This window comes from Camelus bactrianus, chromosome 20, assembly GCF_048773025.1.
Source record: "Camelus bactrianus isolate YW-2024 breed Bactrian camel chromosome 20, ASM4877302v1, whole genome shotgun sequence".
Taxonomy (NCBI): domain Eukaryota; kingdom Metazoa; phylum Chordata; class Mammalia; order Artiodactyla; family Camelidae; genus Camelus; species Camelus bactrianus.
This window is the reverse complement of record NC_133558.1, coordinates 18,379,410-18,403,092: the sequence shown is the minus strand read 5'-3', so window position 1 is coordinate 18,403,092 and position 23,683 is coordinate 18,379,410. Positions and strand designations below refer to the sequence as shown.

At 43.0% G+C, this 23,683-nt stretch overlaps 2 protein-coding genes across 4 annotated transcripts; one reads left to right on the top strand and one right to left on the bottom strand.

Annotated features, from left to right (window-relative positions):
- Nucleotides 1-1,845: 1,845 nt before the first annotated feature.
- On the top strand, nucleotides 1,846-12,526 carry ZKSCAN4 (zinc finger with KRAB and SCAN domains 4). 2 transcript variants are annotated; one of them, XM_074348255.1, is made up of 5 exons: nucleotides 1,846-2,515; nucleotides 4,078-4,225; nucleotides 5,756-5,838; nucleotides 6,817-6,937; nucleotides 7,917-12,526. In XM_074348255.1, the coding sequence occupies exons 1-5, from the start codon at nucleotides 2,180-2,182 to the stop codon at nucleotides 8,780-8,782; spliced, it is 1,554 nt and encodes a 517-aa protein (XP_074204356.1). In that variant the 5' UTR covers nucleotides 1,846-2,179; the 3' UTR covers nucleotides 8,783-12,526. The 2 variants fall into 2 exon arrangements, with proteins under 2 accessions (XP_074204356.1, XP_010972437.2); XM_010974135.3 differs by having other exon boundaries at nucleotides 1,848-2,602.
- A 134-nt stretch (nucleotides 12,527-12,660) lies between these two features.
- ZSCAN9 (zinc finger and SCAN domain containing 9) lies at nucleotides 12,661-22,731 on the bottom strand. 2 transcript variants are annotated; one of them, XM_010974139.3, is made up of 4 exons: nucleotides 22,453-22,731; nucleotides 19,500-19,958; nucleotides 19,170-19,317; nucleotides 12,661-15,276 (listed from the first exon to the last, which is right to left on the bottom strand). In XM_010974139.3, the coding sequence occupies exons 2-4, from the start codon at nucleotides 19,914-19,916 to the stop codon at nucleotides 14,657-14,659; spliced, it is 1,185 nt and encodes a 394-aa protein (XP_010972441.1). In that variant the 5' UTR covers nucleotides 19,917-19,958; nucleotides 22,453-22,731; the 3' UTR covers nucleotides 12,661-14,656. The 2 variants fall into 2 exon arrangements, with proteins under 2 accessions (XP_010972441.1, XP_074204363.1); XM_074348262.1 differs by lacking the exon at nucleotides 22,453-22,731 and having other exon boundaries at nucleotides 19,500-20,268.
- Nucleotides 22,732-23,683: the final 952 nt, after the last annotated feature.

The window sequence follows — 23,683 nt, the reverse complement described above, 5'->3', positions numbered from 1 at the left end:
ATAATATCACTTCTATGTGGAATCTTTAAAAGTGACACAAATGAACTTATTTACAAAACAGAAATAGACAGACATAGAAAACAAACTTGTGATTGTCAAAGGGGAAGGTGGGGGAAGGGATAATTTAGGAGTTTGGGATTAGTAGATACAAACTACTATATTTAAAATAGGTAAACAACAAGGTCCTGCTGTATGACACAGGGAAATATATTCAGTATCATATAATAACCTGTAATGAAAAAGAATACGAAAAAGAATATATATAGTATAACTGAATCTCTCTGCTGTACACTAGAAATTAAAATTGTTAATCAACTATACTAAAAAAAAAAGGTACTTGAATTGCATTCTGCTGAACTGCAAAATGAGGGAGGCTTATTTAGGTAAAAACCACAGAGTTATATAAATTGTAAAGAATTAGGATTGGAGTTGGCAAGAAGTAAGGGTACTTGTTAAGCAAGAATTGGTTAGGGTTCAAAATAGACGCATAGTTACAAGGGGAGACCTCAAGACCAGAAAGTTGCGGCTAGCAGCTACCAGCAGGTATTATTTTGCGAATAGCTGGTGGTGCCCTTGGAGTTTGATACAGTTCGGAAAATTCAAGTTCCCAGTGATATAGGAACATGTCTGAAATCACATCCACAATGGCAACCCAGTTCTAATTTGGATGTCTGAACCACAGTTTCATATCTTGTCAGAACAAAGAAGACACGTCAAACATGACAGGGGTATATTCCTTCAAGCTTTCAAAAGAGACAGATTAGCACATACACAGCAAGTCAGCAAGACCTTGATTCTGGGAAAGGACCCTCTTCTTCAAAGGAGTAACAGCACTAGCATATAGGAAGGGGGTCATTTATTCCTATCCTCAGTAAATGCATTCTTTTTTTTTTTTAATGGTTAAAGCAGATGTACATCGTATAAGTCAGAATGACCTCCCTGTATCTCAATAGGTAAACATTTCTTCCATCACCATCTACTATTACTATCCTCATTTATAGATTGGGAAAGTCAGGCACAGAAAGGTTAAGTAACTTACAAAAGTCACTCAGCTAGTAAGCCAGGAATACAAACCCAGGTAACTTGGCTTGAGAGTCTATAAATCTAACCACTATGCTAGACCATAAATGAGGGCTGGGAAGAAACAAGAAGAAAGAAAGCAGGAGATCGTGTGGTCCCTGATGCCACTAGATGTCCCTGATGTTCCTAGTGCCAGAACACTAGAGTGTTCTGGAAGTGGGGAGCCTGGGAAGCCTGGAAGCCTGAGAAGAAGCCATGGAAAATAGAAAGTGGTACCTGTTTGGGGGGAGGCGGGGAGAATCTCTAGTTATTTTTCCAGGAGCAACCTCAGTGGCTTTGTTGGCAGTCGGCTGCCCTACAATGTGTAAAGGATGAATGGAAGGTGGGGACTAGAGTAAAAAATAGGAGGGTTTTCTTTCAAGTAGTTTGGCCTTGAAGGGGAGGAAAGAGAGTGGCAGTGGAGTGGGGCAAGGACCAGGGGTAACCACTACTTTTTCCAAGCCAGTGCCCCGTGGTGCGTTTTGCTTTTTCGATGTTACTGAGAGAAAGGGAAGGTCCTCCTGCCTAGAGCTCTGAGGAAGCCCTGCTTTCTTTTGAATTTTAGTGGCCATTTTATGTCAGCTCTTCAGTCAAGTTTACATGAGAGCACGGTGAGGGCCATAACAGCATCCTTACAGGATTGAAAGGTTTCGTCTTATTTCTAATGATACAGAGTCTGTCATCCTTTCTTTCTCCTTCCTCTAACTGCTTCCCTTGAGTGGAGGTAAGGATGTGGTTGCCAATGGGTTAACTTGGGGACAACCACCGAGAGGTGCTTCCTAGAGAGCCCAGGAAGCGGCTTCGATCCCCACTGAGGCTTCCTGTGCCCCAGCCTCAATTTTTCTCCAGCATCTGGAGGGTGTTCTCTCCTCACCGGGACATCCTTTGAGGATACTTATTGTGGGATTCAGGGAGGGGTGCAGTGAAGGACGCTGCAAAGGCACAGACTGCAGGGGGCAATCTGTGAAGTTGCGCCCCAGGGGTGCCCTGGGCCCCTGGACACGCGAAAGGGGACCACTTGCAGTTTTACAGACTAACAGTGACTTCCCACCTTTCAAGAATTTTCCAAAGAAATACAGCTCCCAGCTAGAGCGAGGCCCGAGTACTGCCTTGATCCAGGATGGCCAGGGAATCGAAGGAAAGTACAGCCTTGGATGCCCAGTCTGCAGAGGACCAGACGGGGATCCTGATGGTGAAGGTGGAGAAGGAGGAAGCCTCCGCCTTGGCTGCAGAGGCGGGAGCAGCCGGCAGCCCGGCTCCCGGCCCCGAGCACTTGCGCCAGCGCTTCCGAGGCTTCCGCTACCCGGAGGCTGAGGGGCCCCGCGAGGCGCTGAGCCGGCTCCGGGAGCTCTGCCGGCTGTGGCTGCGGCCTGAGATGCACAGCAAGGAGCAGATCCTGGAGCTGCTGGTGCTGGAGCAGTTCCTGACCATCCTGCCTGGGAACCTGCAGAGCTGGGTGCGGGAGCAGCATCCGGAGAGCGGGGAGGAGGTGGTGGTGCTCTTGGAATATTTGGAGAGGCAGTTGGATGAGCCGATGCCGCAGGTTAGAGAGAACAGGTTTAGGATCTGAAAGCTGATCTGTTTCTTTCTGAAATTTCAAGATCGGAGCCAGGGGCATTTCTTTAAATTCCAGAAATTGTCAGTCTCTTTTTGTACTATAAACCTCTTTGGCAGTAAGTTGAAGTCCTTGGACTCCTTCTCAATAGTATTTTTAAATACAAAAGAACTCAACTATATTGAAATACGGTGAGCAAACCATTAAATGAATGATAAAGTTACATACGTGCTATTTAAAATTAATGCACTAAATAGTAAGATCTAGGGATAGGCCTAATAACTCTAGTATAATTTCAAAGTGATGATGAATGACTTTGACAGTTACCTGGTTGTAATGTGGTATGAAAACATCTGCAGTTTCTATTGGTGACAGATTCCTGTGTACTGCTAATAACACCTTGGTTTGTTGCTTCCATTCATAATTGAAGGAAATGCTAAATATTGCTTAGGGACTAGTGAAAATAAAGTTATTTTTCCTATTCACATTCATGGAATACTTGGGAGGGAGTTGGTGGGCCACAAGTTAGAAACTCGTTGGTTCATTTTTATCTGCATCTTCCTGCATGTTTTCTGAGACTGTGTTCTCTTTGCATTATCCTGTGTCCTTGTGTTCCTTTCAGTGTGTACTTAATCAGACCAAAGGCTTCTAACCAGTGACCAGGAGACCAAGGTTCTCGAGTTGGCATAATTGCCGCTAAGCCCTGTAACAGAGAAAAAACATTTCAAATCTCAGCTTCAGGCTCTTCATTCTTTATAGAAGATATGGGAAAATCACCTACACATGAGCCAGTGATTATGAAAGTGACTTGAAAATGAATTATTTACAAATGTCCGGAAGGAAACCTGCATTTAATGAGGACATACCATGTGCCAGGCCCTGTGTTAGGTGATTTCATATACTGTGATCTTATTTGTTGGTCCCCAAAACCCTGCAAGTTGGAAATTATTATCCTCATTTTTCAGATAAGAAAACGTATTACTAGGGGGGAAGGTATAGCTCAGTGGTAGGGTGCATGCTTAGCATGCACAAGGTCATGGGTTCAATCCCCAGTACCTCCATTAAATTTAAGATAAATAAATAACCCCCCCAATTTTTTTTAAATTTATATAAAAAGAAAACATTTGTGTTCTCTGAGAACTTAGAATCAATTCCCAAAGAGTTTTCATAAAAGCACAAATGTATATACTAAGGGAGCACAGAGTAATGCTTACGTGAGCTCCCATCCTAGTCTTGCTGCATATTAGCTGGGTGACCTCGGGCAATTGCTTAAATTCTGTGCCTCAGTTTCCCCATTTCAAAATTACAGATAATAATAGTACCAAACTCATAAGGTGGTTGTTATCTGCATTAAAGTGAATTTATATTCATAAAGCTCTTAGAAATAGTGCCTGGGAAATAGAAAGTGCTAGCACATAGAAAGCATGATGTGTTTGATGAATAAATAAGTGAATGATTTCTAGGTCCCAGGTGGTGATCAGGGGCAAAAACTACTCTGTTGCAAGATGGCAGTGTTGACGTCGGCTCAGAGATCACGAAATGCCCAGTTCCAGCCGATGAAGACACTGCTCAAGCAGGAATCTCTGCTATCCCAGTCCTTACCAGACAGAGGTGAGTTATCTTCTGGGCAGTATGAATTCTGCAGACTTCATCCAATTTCATTTAAGGATCACTTGAAAGACAGATCTGCTGATTGGTGTTTTACATGCCCATCACAGGTCTATTCTTTGAGACTGGGACTAACAGGGAAATTTCAAATAGTGGAAAGCTTTCCTAACCAAATCTGGAGATAGTAAATAAGATTTCATTAAAATTGGTGTTTGGAAAGAATTGATTTTTTTTTAAATCAATACAGTGATCTCCTTTCATTTAACATACATTTCTGAAGACCCCCCCCCCCCATGTGGTAGCCAGTGTCATGGGTACCAGGGATAGCACTGTCAGTAGGAGAGGATTCTTTCTCCAGCAGAGCTTACATTCTAGTAAGGAAGACAGCAAAGAAATTAATAATACAATTTCAGATATTGGGAAGTGCTATGAAGAATATAAGACAGGATATGTAAAGCCAGCCAGAATATTCCAGAGATTGTAGGACTTTGGAAAATTAGAGAGACCCATGGTCTGTAACCAGAATAGGGTGAAAATCACTCAACAGGAAACTACTGTATGTTCCCCAGTGTTCCCCATGTGCTGTGAACATTTAGGCAGATTTCCAAGACACACAACACTGGGACATGCCAGCCAACATGAAATCTCTATTTCTCAACAGAGGTGCTAGTCTAACCTAACTTATTTTCTGCCCCCTTCAGAATTCTTTTATAGAAAACCCTGAAGTTCCCCTTTACTTCTCTCAACTCCGAACAAATTCTATGTAAGCAGACTCCCATTTCCTCCTTTCTGGGCCTTATCTGATTCCTCTTAGTCTTTTAGGACTAAAGCAGAGGGAATTGCCAAGATGGCGGAGTAGAAGGACGCGCTGCTCACCTTCTCCCACAAATACAACAAAAAATACATCTACATATGGAATAATTCGCACAAATATGTGCTGAACTTTGGCAGAATATCTTTTACATTGGAAATACAAGGACAATCCTCACAAAAACGGATAAACAACAAATTTATACTGTATAGCACTATATTCAATATCTTGTAACAACATATAGTGAAGAAGAATATGAAAATGAATCTATGTATGTACATGTGTGACTGAAATATTATGCTGTAACCAGAAACTGACACATTGTAAACTGACTATACTTCAACTAAAAAAACAAAAACAAACTAAAACTAAAACAGAAAGCTCCCTGAGAGATACTAAAGAGATTTTAACAACAAAAATCCTCTTATCCCCTTTCTCAGAAGAATTCAAAAGACTCTTCAGATGGAATGCCTTGTTTTGCTTTTATGTTGCTTCTATTTCCTACCAAGGATCCTGCCCATGGGTCTTGTGCATCCGTAGAGTGTACCACATCTTCTTAGGCCCTAGGATTTGAGCTGGCAGGGATCAGGAATTTTGGAAAGGTGCCCACTCTGTTATGAACTTCTTTATGGGAATTTATGCAGTTTTTGAACTTAGAGTTCACGGGGCAGGGAGGCTGAATGCCACAGTGGATCTCAGCCAGAGCTTTCTTTCCTTCTTAGTTCTCCAGGTTCCAGGACTTGCCCTGGGAGGGCGCTGCAGAGAAGAGGCCGTGAGAGCTGCCAGGCTCGCCCTGGAGTCCCAGGTGAGCTGGAGTCCCTCTCCCTCGCCCCTCATTCAGCACCTTTTACTACTGATGGGCTTCCCATTAGAACCCTGTCTCGCCATTCCCCCTCCATCCTCATCCTACGTCCATGTGGAGTTGGAGTTTTCTCATCTACTCCAAAGTCATTTATCATCGTCTGTCTTTATCTTGGTGTCCACTGAAGAGGATTTTCCTGTTTCACTCCTAGCTTCGGGGCTGGCTCTGCTTCCCCGCTCTTCCTACCCCATCTCTTTGGTCAGCTCCTTCATCAATGAGATGTTCTTCAACAAAGGAAATTTGGCAAATACAAACTAAGCATTTTATTGTGATGGTGATTTCGTTTTGTTTTTTTTAAGTATCATAAACTCTGCTGCTAGTGAGGGGTATAAAAACATGCCCTTTGCCCTCCATGAACTTCAACTTGAAGGAACAGATAAAGCATGTCCTTTAAGTTAGTTATTAGGTTTAATATTACAATCTGACCAATATTTACTTAACTTGGATTTTAATTTCTTACCCAGTCTTTCATGTCCTGCTTGAAGATCTGTTTCTGAGACTCTGTAGGATCTGTTTTCCCTGGTTTTTCTCACAGCAGACCTAGATTTCATTGTATTCTTTACATCATTAATATAAATGAGTCCCCATCCCCACTTTGTCAAAGCACACCACACATATTTTGAAAAGTTTGGATATGTTCCACTCCTTTCACTGCACTGGCCCTTGTTCTTCAGACTTTTTCACTTTCTGGACAGTTTAGATGTTTATGTGAAAGTACTTATCATAATGTGTATAATATTTCTTTCCTTTAATAGTCACTTTTTGACACTATTATTAGAGCTAGGGTTAAGAAGGCATAAGTGTATCTATCTGCTCTTTTGTAAAGAACCCCTGTCAAAGGGATGTTCCTTCATTGCATATACCCAGCTTTGGAAGTGGTTTTGGGCAAGAGGAATTAGGTGGGATTACCTGTCATTTCAGGGGCCTCTGAAAATGGAAGAGGTGGCCCCGACTCTCACTCCTGGATGGACACAGCTGGATTCGTCTCAGGTGAACTACAGAGATGAAAGGCAGGAGAACTGGGGCCGCCTGATCTCCCTGGGTAAGACTGATGGGCACGGATTTCTCATGAGGTTTCTTGGCTTCCTTTGTGTATTAGAACCTATGAGGCTGTTAGAAGCTGTTTGAATTATGTTTGGAATTAGAACCACCATTTCTGAATCCCAGCTACTAACCAGCTATGTGACTAGTTTATTAAGCCTTCTGAGCCTTGCTTTTCCATCTGTGCTGCCAGTGTTCTGGTCAGTTTAAGTGGAATGAAGGAGGTATCACCGGCTCATAGTAGAGGCTCAGTAAAACCCGATTCCTGCCCCTCCCCTTCCCGGGGCTAGCCCTGACAGAGGAGGAGAGCCGAGGGGTCTCTTCTGGAAATGGGCCGTGGGACCACAGAGCGCAAGAGCTAGAAGTGACCTGAGACTGAGTGTGGAGCGTGGCCTTAGAGACGAGCTGCAGAGGTACACAGATGCCTGACCTGTCTGAGTCCACAGAGCTCACTGGTGGCACGGTGGGGGCTCTGACTCAGATCTCCCAGCACTGACACCAGTTTTATTTATGGGCACAGCCAGGGATGATTGCACCTTCCATTGGTCACTGACTAATTTCGGAGTTCCTACTTTCCCTGTTTCTCACAGAACATTTCAGAAATCCTTCCACGTGCCTTGTCTACTGTCGCCTTCTGTAGAGCCCTGTTAATATCTAATCCTAAGCATATGGCCCTGCCTTACTGGCCTTAGAGCTCAGAGCCTCTGCACATGTCCCCAGTCCTCAGTCCTTGCCACCTTCCCTCAAGTCCCTCCGATCCCAGTTTGTACCCTCCTCCTAATGGCTCCATTCTCCCTCTAAAGTCTCCCTTCTCCTCAGGACCCCTGTGGTCCCCGTTTATTCTTATCTGTATTGTAATACTTAAATCCTCATCCTTGGCATGTATAGACCTCTGTATGTGTTGTGTCCCTGGGACTTATCACAAAGCTGTCCTCTGTGGCAGGGCGTAATTGACAGTTGCTGGCCACTTGTTGTTTCAGGTGGTGAAATGCAGACGAAGGTCAGGGACCTGCCTGCGGATGAGGAACATCCAGAGCAGGAGCATGGGCAGACACCCTGCCACCTGGGGGAAGCCATCGGCCAGATTCCTGCACGTGCGGAAGCTGGTGAACAGGAGGGCAGGTTACAAAGAAAGCAGAAAAGTGCCGCAGGGAATCGGCGGCACTACTGTCACGAATGTGGAAAGAGTTTTGCTCAGAGTTCGGGCCTGACGAAGCACAGAAGAATCCACACCGGGGAGAAACCTTATGAGTGTGAAGACTGCGGCAAGACCTTTATCGGGAGCTCTGCCCTCGTCATTCATCAGAGAGTCCACACGGGTGAGAAGCCCTACGAGTGTGAAGAATGTGGCAAGGTCTTCAGTCACAGTTCGAACCTCATCAAACACCAGAGAACTCACACTGGGGAGAAGCCCTACGAGTGTGATGACTGCGGGAAAACCTTCAGCCAGAGCTGCAGCCTCCTTGAACATCACAAAATCCACACCGGGGAGAAGCCATACCAGTGCAACACATGTGGCAAAGCCTTTCGGCGGAATTCACATCTCCTGAGACATCAGAGGATCCACAACGATAAAAGTGTTCAGAATCCTGACCACGGAGAGACCTGGGAGAGTCAGGGTAGGATGGAGAGCTCATGGGAGAATGCTGAGGCTCCTTCCGTGTCTTATAAGTGTAATGAGTGTGAGAGAATTTTCACAAGGAATAGAAGCCTTATTGAGCATCAGAAAATCCACACTGGTGAGAAGCCCTATCAGTGTGACGCATGTGGAAAAGGCTTCACCCGAACTTCATACCTTGTTCAACATCAGAGAAGCCACGTGGGGAAGAAAATTCTATCACCGTGACACACGTATTAGGTGCCAGACTTGGTGCTCGTTCTGCGTTGAACTGAATCCACCCTGGAGCCCCTGCTGAATGGAAAATTATGGGCTGGGCTTTATCTACCACTGCACATCGTCAGGTGCTTGTTGGAAAATATACAGTTTGGCTGAGATGAATTATCTTCTACATTCCAGAAAAAACAAAAAAACTTGTTTGATAGGAGGCTATGGGAGACTTGTCTGGAAGAGGTAGGACCTGAAATGGTTCTCACCTTTTGGACTTAAATGGGCTTCCAGACTAGAGAATCACCCTCGGCCAGCACTTGATGACCTCCCCTGGGTGGAGGGCTCTGATCTGGGGGACTGCTGCTGTGACTATTCCTATTGCCTGTGATGACTCCCTCACCAGTTGTTCGGATCGATGATGTCTTATACCCTACATTGTGCCTTGCATATAGGTGCTCTAAACATTTATTAAATATACCAGTAAAATGACCTTCATAGCTCTGAAAAATTAATGTTGCCTGCATTCCTGAGGATTTTCTAAGGCCATTTTGTTTGTGTCTAAGTCTCTGAGGTTCTAGATTCTGGGTCAATCTAGTATATTTATTGCCAAGTACATAAGATTGTCAGAGTTGGGGTGGAAGAATCCATATTTCTTCACCAGCATAGTAGTTAGAGTAAGAATGCCTTAAATAGTTTCTTTATCATTAAGACATTGTGAGACTGCTCCATCCATACAACTCCATTCTGCAGTCAACATTAACTACATTAGTTCAAGTTAACGTGCTGCTGTTTAGGGGGAAACCTTTCACATTCAGGTAAATAAAAATCAATTTATCAAGTCAGATGAAAATGATTATGCATCTTGATAGAAATTCTAGGATGCTCAACAGATGTTTCTCACTCTTCAGTTATCTTGGGCCTAAGCAAGTGCCAAGACACCACCCACCTTCCTCTCTCCCAACTCAGAGCCAACTGTGCATCGAGGATTATGCCAGCCAAGCTTAAATTTCCTCCAGGTCAGAGGAGTCACACTAAATATTAAAACAAGTAGCATTCATGTTTTCAAAACTTCCCTGTGGCTGGGGACAACAAGATTGGGTCAGAGGCAGCCAATGACGCTACAGACTCAAATACGGGCGATAGAAGAAAAGAGAGCCTTTCAGAAGCACCTTGGGAATCCTGGGGATCTGATCAGACTGATTCCACAACATTCAAAGAATCAACATGTGAAGGCAAGACTCTCAAAAGAATTTCAAGATAGCTCCTGTTTTCACCCTGATCACCTTCTAAGTTCTTCAAAAACAGACCTCCTTCCTCTGTGCCTGAGTTCATATCTCCAGCTTCTGGCTTTACTGGGCGGTGTCAAGAATGTATTCTGCTTCTGATGAAGTCAGTGACCACATTGGGTTCACTCACCAGCATGGTGTCTCTTCTGTTCTCAAGTACCCTCTGGATTCCTGCTCTGATGTACCCCAGGCTGACTAGGGACTTTGCAAACCATAGGGCTCTCCCTTTATCACTTCCCTGCAATCTTTCCTTGCCTTCCTTAGCCCCTCATTGCAGTCTAATCTGAGACTTTAGCTTCCCAAAAATCCTGTAGACATTCCCCACTGAATGTTTTCTAGCCTTTTAAAATTTCCTTTTAAGTTAACCGTATTTTTGTTAGCTCCACAAAGCTAGCTATTTCCTTTTCTCTCCTATCTTTATTTTTCCTAAATATTTGCTAATAGCTCTGATCTTAAACACTGTTCATTTTTCTTTGGTATTTAATTGTTTCTTCTGTCATATGAAGAGATATATATGAAAGCCTTTTACAAACCAGAGAGCATTATACACTTAATAACTATAACTTAGTGAGATTAACAAAGGACCACCATGCCCCCTTTCAATCTTTTTGCTCTTCCCGAACCTAAAAGACTTCTCCATTGAGGAGAGAAAAATTATAGAGAAATACTTCTGAGTGCCTGCTTGGCCTGACAGTGAAAGGAACAAAGCAGATACACACACACACATACACACACTTGGGCTTAGGCTTCTAGCGTAATAACATTGATAAGATCTGCACATGAACATAAGTGAGTGGTAAACTTAATGCTGTGGAAGTTCAGTGGAGGGGACTGACTTCTGTGGAGTCGAGCTGTGTGCTGTCCTTATTACGTGGACAGGGTGACATGTTAGCTGAAAAGACTAAAGGAGTTTGTCAAATTTAGAGAATGGGGCAACCCTGAAGAGGTAGGTATATGGTAGGGGCCTTCAGCACCAGAGCAAGGAGCTAAAATTTTATTCAGTAACACTAGGGAGCCAGTGACATTTTATGATGATTTTATGATTAAAAAAAAAATTAGGAAACTATCTGGCAGTACTGTGTAGTTTCAGGTAAAATAAGTTACTTTGTTACTAGGCTTTTAGACACCCTGATTTTGTATAAAACAAAGGTATGTTTATAAGTAAGTGAATTATAAAATGGGTTTAAATCTAGTCTATTTAAAAGGATGGCCAAAAAAACTTTTAGATGAAATTAGGCCCAGTAAAATCTGCTGCTTAGTTGACATATAAGCAGTACATAAAGTGGAATAAAATGCTACTTTTCATGCACTGAAAAGTTATTCTTAGGAATTTTAACATCTATTAGTTAGCCATTGTATTTCATTTCTCCAACTAAAGTAATGCAGAAATTCTCCATTTTATTTTTCCTCCCTTTTCGTGAATAGCTGGTTATAGCATATTTTTTTCTACTTAGGTAGAATGAATAGTTATCATGAAAAGAGTCTTTGATGACAAGCCCTCCTAGATGTGTTCTTAATTTTGGTAAAGATGTGTATAATCCTGCAACCTATTTCTCTGCCTTTTCCTTTAGTAAAAAAAAAAAAAAAAAAAGTTGGCATGTCAACTTACCTCCCAGCGTTGTGAGGATCTGCTCATCCAAATGAAAAGTGCTGGGTAAATAATCTGCAAATGTTAATATTGATAGAGAAATGGAGATTAAACACTTCTTTAGCCAAAACCTCTATATATTGGAATGACAATTGTTTAATATAAAGCCTTTCTGAAAAAAGTGTCCTGACACAAGTGTATCACAGTGTTGATCTCTTAACGGTGTCCCCAAATAGCTCAAATATCCAGTTACCAAAATATCTCAAATATCCATCTCAATTATTCATAATGAGAACTTTAACCACTCATTAAAATTATCTACTTTTCTCTAACCACCCTTTTTAGTCTATCTTTTGATTTTCCTCATGGTAGTTAAAATTGGGTCTGATGGATTCAGATGAGGAAACTCTCTTCCAGTCATCTTTGTAGATATTGTGTCTATCTGGCATGTTTCAGATGGAGTTGCTACCACAGGAATATTTGGGCATGACTACTTTCCTGTGAACTTTTTTGTTGACATACCACTTTTTTGTAGAAACATAATTTTATGTCTGCACCTACTCACATTTCTCACTTCGTTGATGTCATAGCAATGCCTCTCAATTTACCACATCAACCTAAGACCTTGGAATTTGAACACAGGAAGAGTTCTGGTCTACTCTTCCAATTCATGGCTGAACACCATGATCTATTCCTGCCTGTTCTATGTATTTTGTCTATTAGGAAATTGGGTTGTCATTCCAAATCCTATGCACACCTTCCCAAATCCCCATTGTTATTCCAATTTCTAAGGTACTTCAAGATTTTCAAAGGTCTAGGGAAAAAAATCTGAACGGTGCTAATGTAACTTATTTGTATAAAAGTAATAAACTATGTAGTTATTCCTTTTGTCTGAGTGAATTCTTAAACAGATAACACGTTGCATAATTTCTAAGCTGTCAGAAAATAACTATAGTTTCCAGTATTAACTAAAGTGTTAAAACTTTTAACCATTTTCTCCCCTCAGCTCTCCCACCAGTTCTATCCATCGGTACTGGGGGCCTAGGAGGTGAAATCTACAGCTCCCAGACGTGCTGGAGCAGCGGGTATGGAAGGGCTGGCGTGGGGCTGAGACAGGGGAGATAAATGTCTGGCTCACCAGAGTATCCATCCGCACCCAGCAGAGTTTCTGTGAAATGAGTGAGTCTTGAAACTGATTAATCCAACTTGTTCTTTTGTGAAATAAAATTCATATTTTATGGCAAGAAACATTTAAACATCAAAAATGTTCTCTGCCCTCTGACCTCCTCTCTCCCCTCTCCTATGCATTGTGTATCTGCAGTGTGCATGGACCAAACCTCCCCAAACGGCAGAAATGCCTGCTCAGCCATAAAAAGCAACATTCTTCTAACACCAACAAGAAACCTAAAGATAACATTCCTCAGGGAGGTGGTGGTAAAGCTCCTGCTTAGCATGCACAAGGTCCTGGGTTCAATTCCCAGTACCTCCATTAAAAAAGATAAATAAGTAAATAGATCTAATTACCTCCCCCCCACCCAGCAACAACAATAAAAGATAACATGAATTTCTTAATCTTATAACGGGCCACCATGACCCATGACCCACTACTCACTGGACTGTATAAACAGTCAGTAATATGTCATTTAATGTATAGCCCTCTGTCTCAAAAAACTTATGTAACTGTACTTCGACCTCAAATGGGTAGAACAGTTCTCGGAGCTCTCTGAGAGGCTGTTCTGGGTTATAATCCTCAGTTTGGCTCGAATAAAAATTTCCATTTCTTTCTTAGGTCAGCTGATTAAGGCTCAACCCTCAAGTCTGTTTTATCCCAAGAAGAGGGTATCCCTTTCCCCCATGAGGAAACTTCCTTGGGGAAGAGCGTCCTCTGGGGGCAGAACATTCAAGACTGTATCACTCTTCTTTGAGCTGCTGCTAACACATTTTCTCACTCATTTTTAAAACTCTAGGAAAATTTCCCTAACAATCTATACAGGAAGGGAAAATTTTCTCCACACCTAAGCAACAGAAGGGAAAGATTCAGATTTAAGATGGTAGTTTTTAAAGCATTTTATCTGGATGGTGATCCAATTCTCTGATGTCTTGTACTTGGGATACAGATGACTTTTTGTAACACTGAAGACATGACGGGAAAGCACTAAGGGAACTTCAGGTGGCTAAGCTTAAATGAGGAAATCTGAGAATCCTAGTGTGATGTCTGACATTGTAAACAGATTGGGATTTGATGTCAAAAGCCAAGAGTTCAACTAAAAAGACCTGATATAAAGTGTTAACGTTAGGGGAAGCTCGGTGAAGGACATAAAAGAAATCTATCTACCTTTGCAACTTTTTTGAGTCTAAAATTATTTCAGAATTTAAAGTTTACTAAAAATAAAAGTCCAGGGTTTCAGCTTTGGCTCTGAGGCTTGGATTTTCTGAATCTACAATTCCTCTTCTGTAAAATGGGATCATGATAATGCTCATTTCCCTGCGCAGTTGTTGCGACGAGCAACTGGGGTTAAGTCAATGGAAGCACTCTGCGAACAGCGAAGGCCCCAGCCAATGCTGGTCGCTATTCCAGGGGAGCATCACGTAGGTGCCAGAGGGAAGCAGTAGGCAGAAAAACTCTTTACCAGGCAGGGACTGGGCACAGGGAACACCAACGACCCATTTATTATCAGACATCCACAGAGCTCTATGTGATCGTTAGGAATTAAACACAGCTACAGATCTTTTAGGCATATTGGCTGTAGCAGCGCCGTTAGTTACATTACCAGGAAAGTGTAGCAGCCATCTCAAAGAGAAAAAATAAGAGGGGTGGGGGTGGCCAGAATCAGGAAGGGGTGAAGGAACCAAAAGGGAAAGAAAGCAGCAGCTTCAAAAAGTCAAACCTTCCTATTTGGATGTCCCTGGACCAAAACACACTCAGCAGACTTAGGAAGAAGGGCAGTCTGCAGTCTTGACCTTGACCTACCCCACACGACCTGGCCAGTGATGAGGAAAACCTGCAGGCAGCGAGGACTAGACCAGCGCCGTCACCACGTGGATCTTCTGATGGCGGATGAGGTTGCAGTGGCGATTGAAGCTTTTCCCGCATCCGCTGCAGCGGTGAGGTCGCTCCCCAGTGTGGCTCCTCTGATGCTCCGTGAGAAAGGAACGCCGGCTGTAGCTCTTGCCACACTGGCTGCACTGGTAGGGCTTTTCTCCCTTGTGGATTCTCTGATGCTGGATAAGACCCGCACTCTGGCTGAAGGCCTTCCCACACTCCTGACAGTGGTACTGTTTCTGTATATTGTGGATTCCTCGGTGATTGAAGAGACCTGAACTCCGACTGAAGGTTTTCCCGCACTCGTTGCATTCATAGGGTCTTTCTCCGGTGTGAACTCTTTGATGTCGAAGGAGACCTGAGCTCTGGGCAAAGCTCTTCCCACATGCATCACATTTGTGTGATCTGTCTCCTCCTCCCGGGGTTCCCCAGTGCCTCTTGAGCCCACCCTTTAGTTTACCAACTTCCCCAGGTAGGGGATACTGGTGTGATACCTCCCGGCTCTGTCCGTAGGATAGTGTCCCCTGTGGTTCTGCTCTCTTAGGACAGTCTTCTCTCAGCCCCAACTCTCTGTCCTCAGTCGCGGTCATTCCAGCTGGAACAGAAAAGACCAGGTAAACATGACTTGTTCCCTGAGCCTCCAGGAGGGCACTATGTGCACAGAAATGCGAGGCGCTTCCATCCTGACGTCATCACAGAGAAGAGGAAGCGGAAGGGCCATCTCCTTATTTATATGCTTATTAACTGTCTCCCCTTTGCTACAATTTCATCTCCATGGGAACAAGATCTTTCTGGTTTGCTCCCTAAGAATTGTGCCTGGCACACAGTAGTTGCTCAGTAAATACTTGTTGAATGAACAGAAGAGAAAGGACTGAAATCAATGCTACTATTATGGCCTCAAGTGACCTGCACTGAGGCAAAGGCGACCACAGTGGACTGGTTCATGTTGGATAGTGTCCAATCAACCAAATAGACCTTCTCTGCTTGGAGGAGTTGAAGGTGAGAACGGAGACAGACAGACACAAACTGTCTTAACACTAAAAACTGAATCCTTATGATGTCTTGGGTTCCCAGGGTGTGAGTTCCATCTTGCAACCCAGAAAAGTTCAAGGAAAGCCACCCCTGACTCCCTTTTTGTTTAAAACCAAAACAGCTGGTTCTTCCCCCTACATCTAACTGCACTGTCACTCACACAGCTGGATAGGTATCTCTTAGGACTCCTCTGTGCTTAGACCATGGTTCTCCTCCTCCTGTTAGCTGGGAGATGATAACAGGTTTGCCAAACAGAAATGTGTCTGCAAAGAGGAAATGGGCCACAAGTGAGATCAGTACTGCCTTTCTGCCCAAACTTCATATTTGTATCTGAAATGGACAAGGGAACTGAGTAGAATATAAAAATGACATTTCCCACCTTTTAATAATTATCATTTATATAGCCTTCTATGACTTACAAACACTTCCACAAAACTAACTCACCACAAAACCCCTTGATGTTATTGTCCCACTTCTTTAAAGAACTAGGAAAAAAAATAAAAAGGAAGATAGACATAGTTGGAGACAGACTCTATATTTAGAAAAACAAGTCTGGAAAATACACAGCAATTTGACGAGAGGGGTTACTCCTGGGGAGCTGGATTTGGAGTACTTTCACTTTTTACTATGAAACTTATGCATTTGGATTTTTAAAATCAGTATGAATTTTACAAGAAACTCAAACTCAGTGATATAAAGTACCTTTAAATATTGCCTAGCTAAAAACTTGAAGAGCTGGAACTTGGATTTGGTCCTTGTAATCGTAAACACTTCCTATGTTGCTTTACCAAATGGGCTTTTCCTGAATGTATAACACACACACCTGCATTGTCAGTCCTATAGGGAAAACTCTGATCTGTAGATGCCCCCCAGGAGTCACTGCAGATGCTTAATGAATATCTGTTAAATGAATGAATGACAGGATGGATGGATGGATGGACCTACTCAGATATGCCCTGGAAGAAGGTTCTCAACAGGGTTCTAGATTCAATTTAGAAAGTAGAAGAAAGGAGAAAATGGCTAGAAAATGCAAAGTCCAAGTTTATGGGGAGAGGAAGAAAGTAATAAGGAACTGACTGGAAAGATGCTCATAAAAGGGGAAAATGAAACCAGAAGTAATTTTAATAAGATGATGTCATGGGAGTCAGAGGAAGGTCTGCAGTACGCACAGAATTTACTCAACAAATATAATTTTAATTTAAATCAAGAGATGTGTTCCAAAATCCATGATAACTGTATGACTGCTGGCGTAAATGAAATAAATAGAAGCAGGAGGCAGAGTGGTAAGAGAAGGTGTGGCTCTGATATATGTGGGGGTCACGTCCAAATGAGAACAGCAGAACTCTGCTGCAGACTGACCATCAGGTTAACAAAAAGTCAGTAGGAGGCTCTGATATTATGTGTGGGAAATCAGACAGAAGTTAGAGCCAACTGCCACAGGGAGAGCTAGAATGGGAAGACAGCTGACTCAGCCCCAAGTGCCCAGTACTACACCCACTGGACCCAGTACTGACACCACTAACAAGATTACATACAAGGAAATGGCGAGGTCTGACTCCATTGGATTCTCTCATCCAGTCTGCCACCCACTAACCCTGTCTCATAGCTTTCTATTGCAAATGTAAACCCAAATCAGCAAGGGTGGCACTGGTCATTTCTGATAAGAACTGTGGGAGCACAAACTTGGGTTAACAAACTTTGACATTGTAACGATTGCTTTTACCAAATCATAGTCTCACCTTTATGTATTCTCACCTTTATGTAAGCATGTAAGAAATGTATAATCAAAACCAATGCTTTCTATATCTGTAATTATACTGCTACTTCAAAGCAAAATGTCCAAAACACAAAAGACTGAACTCTTAATACCAGTCGCCACCTTATCTATGGAATTTAGCTTAGTTGCCTTGAAGCTGCTTTGCTAGCAGGAAACTGCTACAAACTGTCTCCTTGCTGTAAAAAGCAGAGACATGCTTGGCTCACTTTGCTTAGCTCAAGGTCATAGGTTCAGGGCTGCTTATGCTTATGGAAAACCATAACTCGTCCCTTGCCCCAACCGGCAGGACATGCTTTGCTTATCAGGCATAGGTGGATAGTGTAGGCTGTTCTTGCTCACAGAAAACTGTGACTTAGCCTTTAGCTGGGGACAGCTGGGCTGCTTCGCATGCTTAGATGATTTCTGCTCATAGTATGGAGACTCTGAGGTGGTCTGGGTTTTCATTATCAATTATTCGGAACACTGTAACCTTGCTCATGATTGTTTGAGGTTTAAAATAACTATTTGTACTATCAATATTGTAACCTTCTCTCTAAGTATAAATTAAGATTATAATGTTTCTGTTTTTCATGAACTGTAAGTGCTGACATGCATCCCTGAATGTATACCATGCCCTTTATTCCTATGACGTATTTCACTTTGATTCTTTGTTTGACTATTCTCAATAAATACAAGAGCTTTGGAGGAGCCTGGGGAATCAGTCTCCGGCTCCCTCTCAGTCTCTTGACCTGATAAAGTCTTGAGTAATTCCGTTCTTTGGCAGTGGGACTTTTGCTGGACAAACCCCACGATGAACGGAACCCACAAAGAACAGTTACCATACAGTAAGCAGAATGCCTGCCAAGTGCTTTTCATAAACTGTCTGTATTCAATGCTCACAACCTTCTGAGGTATATATTTGTTATAGACTGAACTTTGTCATCCCCACGCCAAATTCACATGCTGAAGCCCTAACTGTACATGGAGATAGGATCTTTAGGGAGGTAATTAAGGTAATTAAAGGTAGGGTCCTAATCCAATAGGACTGACGTCCTTCTAAAAAGAGGAAGAGATACCAGAGCATGCACACCCTCTCTCTCTGTCACCCTCTCTCCACAGGCAGCTGCAGGGAGGAATTGCCATGTGAGTACACAGCAAGAAGGCAGCTGGCTACAATCCAGGAAGAGAGGTCTCACCGGAAACCAACTCTGATGGCACCTTGATCTTGAATTTCTAGCCTCCAGAACTATGAGAAAGTAAATGTCTGTTGTTTAAGCCACCCAGTCTGTTATGGTAGCCTGAGCAGACTAAGACAATACTATCATGAACCCCATTTTGCAGATGAGGAAACCTTGATCAAGTGGTTACATAAGTGGCCCCAGTACAATCGCTTCCAGGAGGTGAAGCCATGATTTGAACCTGGCTGTCAAACCTTGAAACTCAGTCTCTAAGGCTGCTCTGAAAGTCTCCCTAATGTACCATGAACCAGGAGAGCAGGGAGCTTCCAGCACGGTACTCAGGGGAAGCCCATGTGCAGGCAGAGGGGGCAAAGATGAGCACACTAGCCACTCAAAGCACTAAGCGTTGCTGCTTTCTGGCAAAGTGTCTTCTGACCCCCTAGTTTCCCGGCTCTGATTTTTTGTTTGTTTGTGCTTAACCGGGTAGGGCATGTTAAACATCAGATGAATTGTGTCCCTCACCTGTCTCTCCAACAGGGTGGGGCTCTTGAGCAGGGTCACGTGTGAGGTGGGTCTCCTTAGGCTGGGACTGAAGGCCTAGTGACATCTGCTCTCCTAGGGACACTGTCTCTTCAGGGAGGACGTCTTGTTCATGTCTGTAGGCTAACATCTAGAAACAATGAGACAAAGTTTGACTTCTGAAGAAATGCACTGTCTAAAGAAACACTTCCTAGACAGAAGCAGAAAGCAGGGTCTTATCTATTCACCCAAATCAAGGGGATACAAAGCAGAGGACACAAAGGTCCTTGGTGACCCACATACACTATTTCTCTGGCGAATCTCCCATCCTACCTCATGTTGTGGTTCATCCAGCTCTCTCTCCAGATCCTCCAGCAAAATCACTGCCTCCTCCCCACTCTCTGGACAGTGTTCCCTCACCCAGCCCTGCAGCTCCTCAGGCAGTATGGTCAGGAACTGCTCCAGCACCAGCAGCTCCAGGATCTGCTCCTTTGTGCTCACGTGTGGCCTCAACCACTGGCAGCAAAGTTCCCGGAGTTGGGTAAGAGCTGCCCTTGGTCCAGGGGTCTCCTGGTAAGAGACTTGCCGAAAGCGCCTTCGGAAGATTTCCCTTGCCAGTGGGTTATTGCGTTTCACTCTGGATCCCTGCATTTGGACGTGACTTTCTGCCTCTGCTTTCACTGACAGTTCTTCCCAAACCTCAGGAGTGTGAACATCGGGGGGTAAAACCTCCTTGGAGTCTGTACTCATCTTGATCTTGAACAGCTTTAAAGGCACCCTTCAGCTGGAGCTCTGTTTTAGAAACAAACAGCTTTGTGGAGAGGCTGTGGAGAAAAGGGAACCCTCCTACACTGCTGGTGGGGATGCAGTTTGGTGCAGCCATTGTGGAAAACAGTACGGAGATTCCTCAAAAGACTAGGAATAGACTTACTATATGACCCAGGAATCCCACTCCTGGGCATATATCCAGAAGGAACCCTACTTCAAAAAGACACCTGCACCCCAATGTTCATAGCAGCACTATTTACAATAGCCAAGACATGGAAACAACCTAAATCTCTGTCGACAGATGACTGGATAAAGAAGTTGTGGTATATTTATACAATGGAATACCATTCAGCCATAAAAAATGAAAACATAATGCCATTTGCAGCAACATGGATGTCCCTGGAGAATGTCATTCTAAGTGAAATAAGCCAGAGAGAGAAAGAAAAATACCATATGATATCGCTCATATGTGGAATCTAAAAAAAAAAAAAAAAAAAAAAAAACGAAGAAGAAGATGATGACAAATGAACTTAGATATAAAACAGAAACAGACTCATAGACATAGAATACAAACTGTGGTTGCCAAGGGGGAGGGGGGTGGGAAGGGACAGACTGGGAGTTTGAAATTTGTAGATACTCACAGGTATATATAGAATAGATAAACAAGTTTATACTGTATAGCACAGGGAAATATGTACAAGATCTTGTGGTAGCTCATGGTGAAAAGGAGTGTGACAATGAATATATGTATGTTCATGTATGACTGAAAAATTGTGCTCTACACTGGAAATTGACACATTGTAAACTGACTATAACTCAATAAAATAAAATTTAAATGAATGAATGAATGAATGAATGAATGAATGAATGAATGAAACAGCTTTGGAAGTTCCCTTCTAAGCAGTAAAAATCATTGCTTATGTAGAAAAATGGCAATAGTTAATGATAGAAACTGATTATATAAGCAATTGTTATAGGCCTAAAGCTCTTCATGGAAAGTATGACCAAAGGATGAGAATAATGGAAAATACAGGATCATAATGTACAAAAAGCACAGACTTTCAAGTTATGCAGACCTAGGTTTTATTTTGGTTCTAACTCTTATTAATTGTGTGACCTTGTGCCAGTTTATCTTCTTTCAATCTCAGTTTTTTTCATGTGAAAAAGAAATAGCAGTAATACCTTACAGGGTTCATGGAGGAATTAGGGACCACACAGATCACTCAGAATGGTTAAAAGGTTCAGACTTGTATAAAGCCAAATTAGAGAATGAATAAATGGAAATGTTGTTCTTTTTAACTAAACGAATGACCTTTTATTGAACACTTTACTTGACTTTTTGAAATTTATGTTCAAAACAACCATCTAAGGTTGATTTCATTTTCAACAAATGTACAGAAAGGAAAACTTAGGTAGCCTGCAAGTCCTGTCAGCTTTCCACGCTGCTCCACTGCTTCCTAAGAGTTATAATCAACACTGCACAAAGGTCTACAACATGCTGGTGGATCCAAGAGGGTCTTAATCCTCACAATTGACCTCTGAGGCTTGATTACAATCACTATTTCACTAGATAAGCAATGGGAGCCAGGGGAAGTTAAGTATGTTGCTTAAGGTCAAATTCTTTGTGAAGAAAGTCTCAAGAATCCACAGAAGCCCAGGGGCGAAGTCTTCTGTTCGTACCCAGGCAGTGCCTGAGACCTAGGAGGCCTGTCTCCAAAATGTCACGAAGTGCAATAAACAAACAAACAAACAAACTTAAAACAAACAAACAAAGGGGGAGAGTATGGCTCAGTGACAGTGTGCGCTTAGCATGCAGGAGGTCCTAGGTTCAATCCCGACTACCTCCATTGATAAAGTAAATAAATAAATAAACCTAACTACCTACCCCACTAAAAAAAAAAAAAAAAAAAAGGTCAGTAAGTACAGCCCAGCAGCTGAATTCCAATTTGACAGGCTCTGCGGCAGACCTCTAGGGAATGGGAATCCCGGGATTAGGGGTGGGAGGGGAAGGTCAGGGAGCCCTACTGTGTATCCTTAATCTCTAGGCTCCCCAGGGATTTGTATGCACTCCTAGGTTTGAGAATCAATGAACTAAGGGAGAGGGAAACTGTCACATCCTGCACTTGAAAACCAGTCCATTCAACGCCCCTTCATCTGCTTTTTGAACCGGTGAGCATGTACACATACATACTGGCTCTCCATGAGGAAGGCTGCAGAAAACCTTTTATAAATGTGTCCTTAACTTCCTTGTCCCCGAGTATATTCCCCCAGACTCCAGGCGTTTCCTGCCCCGAGTCCCAGCCCTGCTGTAGTTATTCACCGTGGTGACCTTTTGGCTTCGCAGCCCACCCCCCAGCCCTCCCCCACGCATCCCACAGCCCGGGGTGACCCGTCCGCACTAGGACCACAGGCACGACCACCACCCCCTCCCTCGGCACCGCCCTCTCGGGGCTGATATTCACTTTCCACACCCCCTTCTCAGCCACACCCACCCATCCCGGTTCCCGGGTTAACTCACGAGACCCGGAAAAGGCGAGGAGGAAAGGGAGCTCCCGCCCCGGCGCTGGAAGGAGCGCGCCCTGGGAACAATGGCTCAGCGGGAAGGATGCCAGCGCGTCCGCGGGCCCACCGCACAGGCACTTCCGGGCCGGTCTAGGATGCCGGCTCTCGTTTCCTACCTCCTGCGCGTGCCTCACCTTGGAGCCAGCCCCCAGTTTCCTGGGCATCCAGTCTGGTGTCAACGGTGAATCGCATAACCAGAGTTTCCTGCGTGTGTGGGCCCCAGACAGGTTCTAAATTGAAAACACTGATGAAACATAAGACCATTAATTATTGGAAATGCTTATTTTAAAAACATTTAAAAATTAATACATGTTCTATGGTTTAAAAAAAAAAACTCAGACAATACCAAAATTAATTTCAAAAAATGAAATCCCACCCTCTCCCTCCTTAGTTCCACCTCTCTGAGATAACCGTTGTCACTGTGAGCTTGGAATTTGTGTGTATAATTCTGGTTTCTCTCTCTCTGTCTCTCTCTCTCACACACATAAACACAGATAGATTAGATAGATTATTTTACATTTACCTTTTTCTCCATCACTTATGTTTAACATTTTCACATCTCGTATCTCAGACATCTTTATCCATCATGCTCATTTAGTGGCTGCATAACAGTACAAGCATCTGCCTAGCAAATTATTTGTCCAGGCACTTACATGTTGATCAATGTCTTTCCTTCTTTCCTTCCTTCTTCTTTCTTTCATTCTTTCTTCTTCTCCTTCTTCTTCTCCTCCTTCTCCTTCTTCTTATCCTCCTCCTCCCTTTTTTTTTTTTTTTGCTACAGGAGTTGTCTAGATTTTTAATAATAATACAAAATTAGTCCAAAACCAATTAAATCAGCTTTATTGGTACAAAAGAGCATAATTATAAGTACTGTTAGTCATTCATCAATTTTATTATGCTACCCAGAGTGGTGGTATTTCATAGATTAAACTATGTTTTGTTTTGTTTTGTTTTAACAGAACCTCACTATTTATTTTGTCACAGCAGTAAGAAAGCTTGCATGTTAATGGAAGTTCCATGATGTGTTTTAACTCCAAAACTGTAGCTCTGTAAATTTCTTTAGTTGTTTCCCTCAGCCTAGCCATCTGAGGGCATGAAATAAACTTGGGCTTCATCCCATTCTTCAGCTCCATTAAGAGCACCAACAGAAAATCTGCCCAAAATCTTGCTTACTTTCTCCAACATAC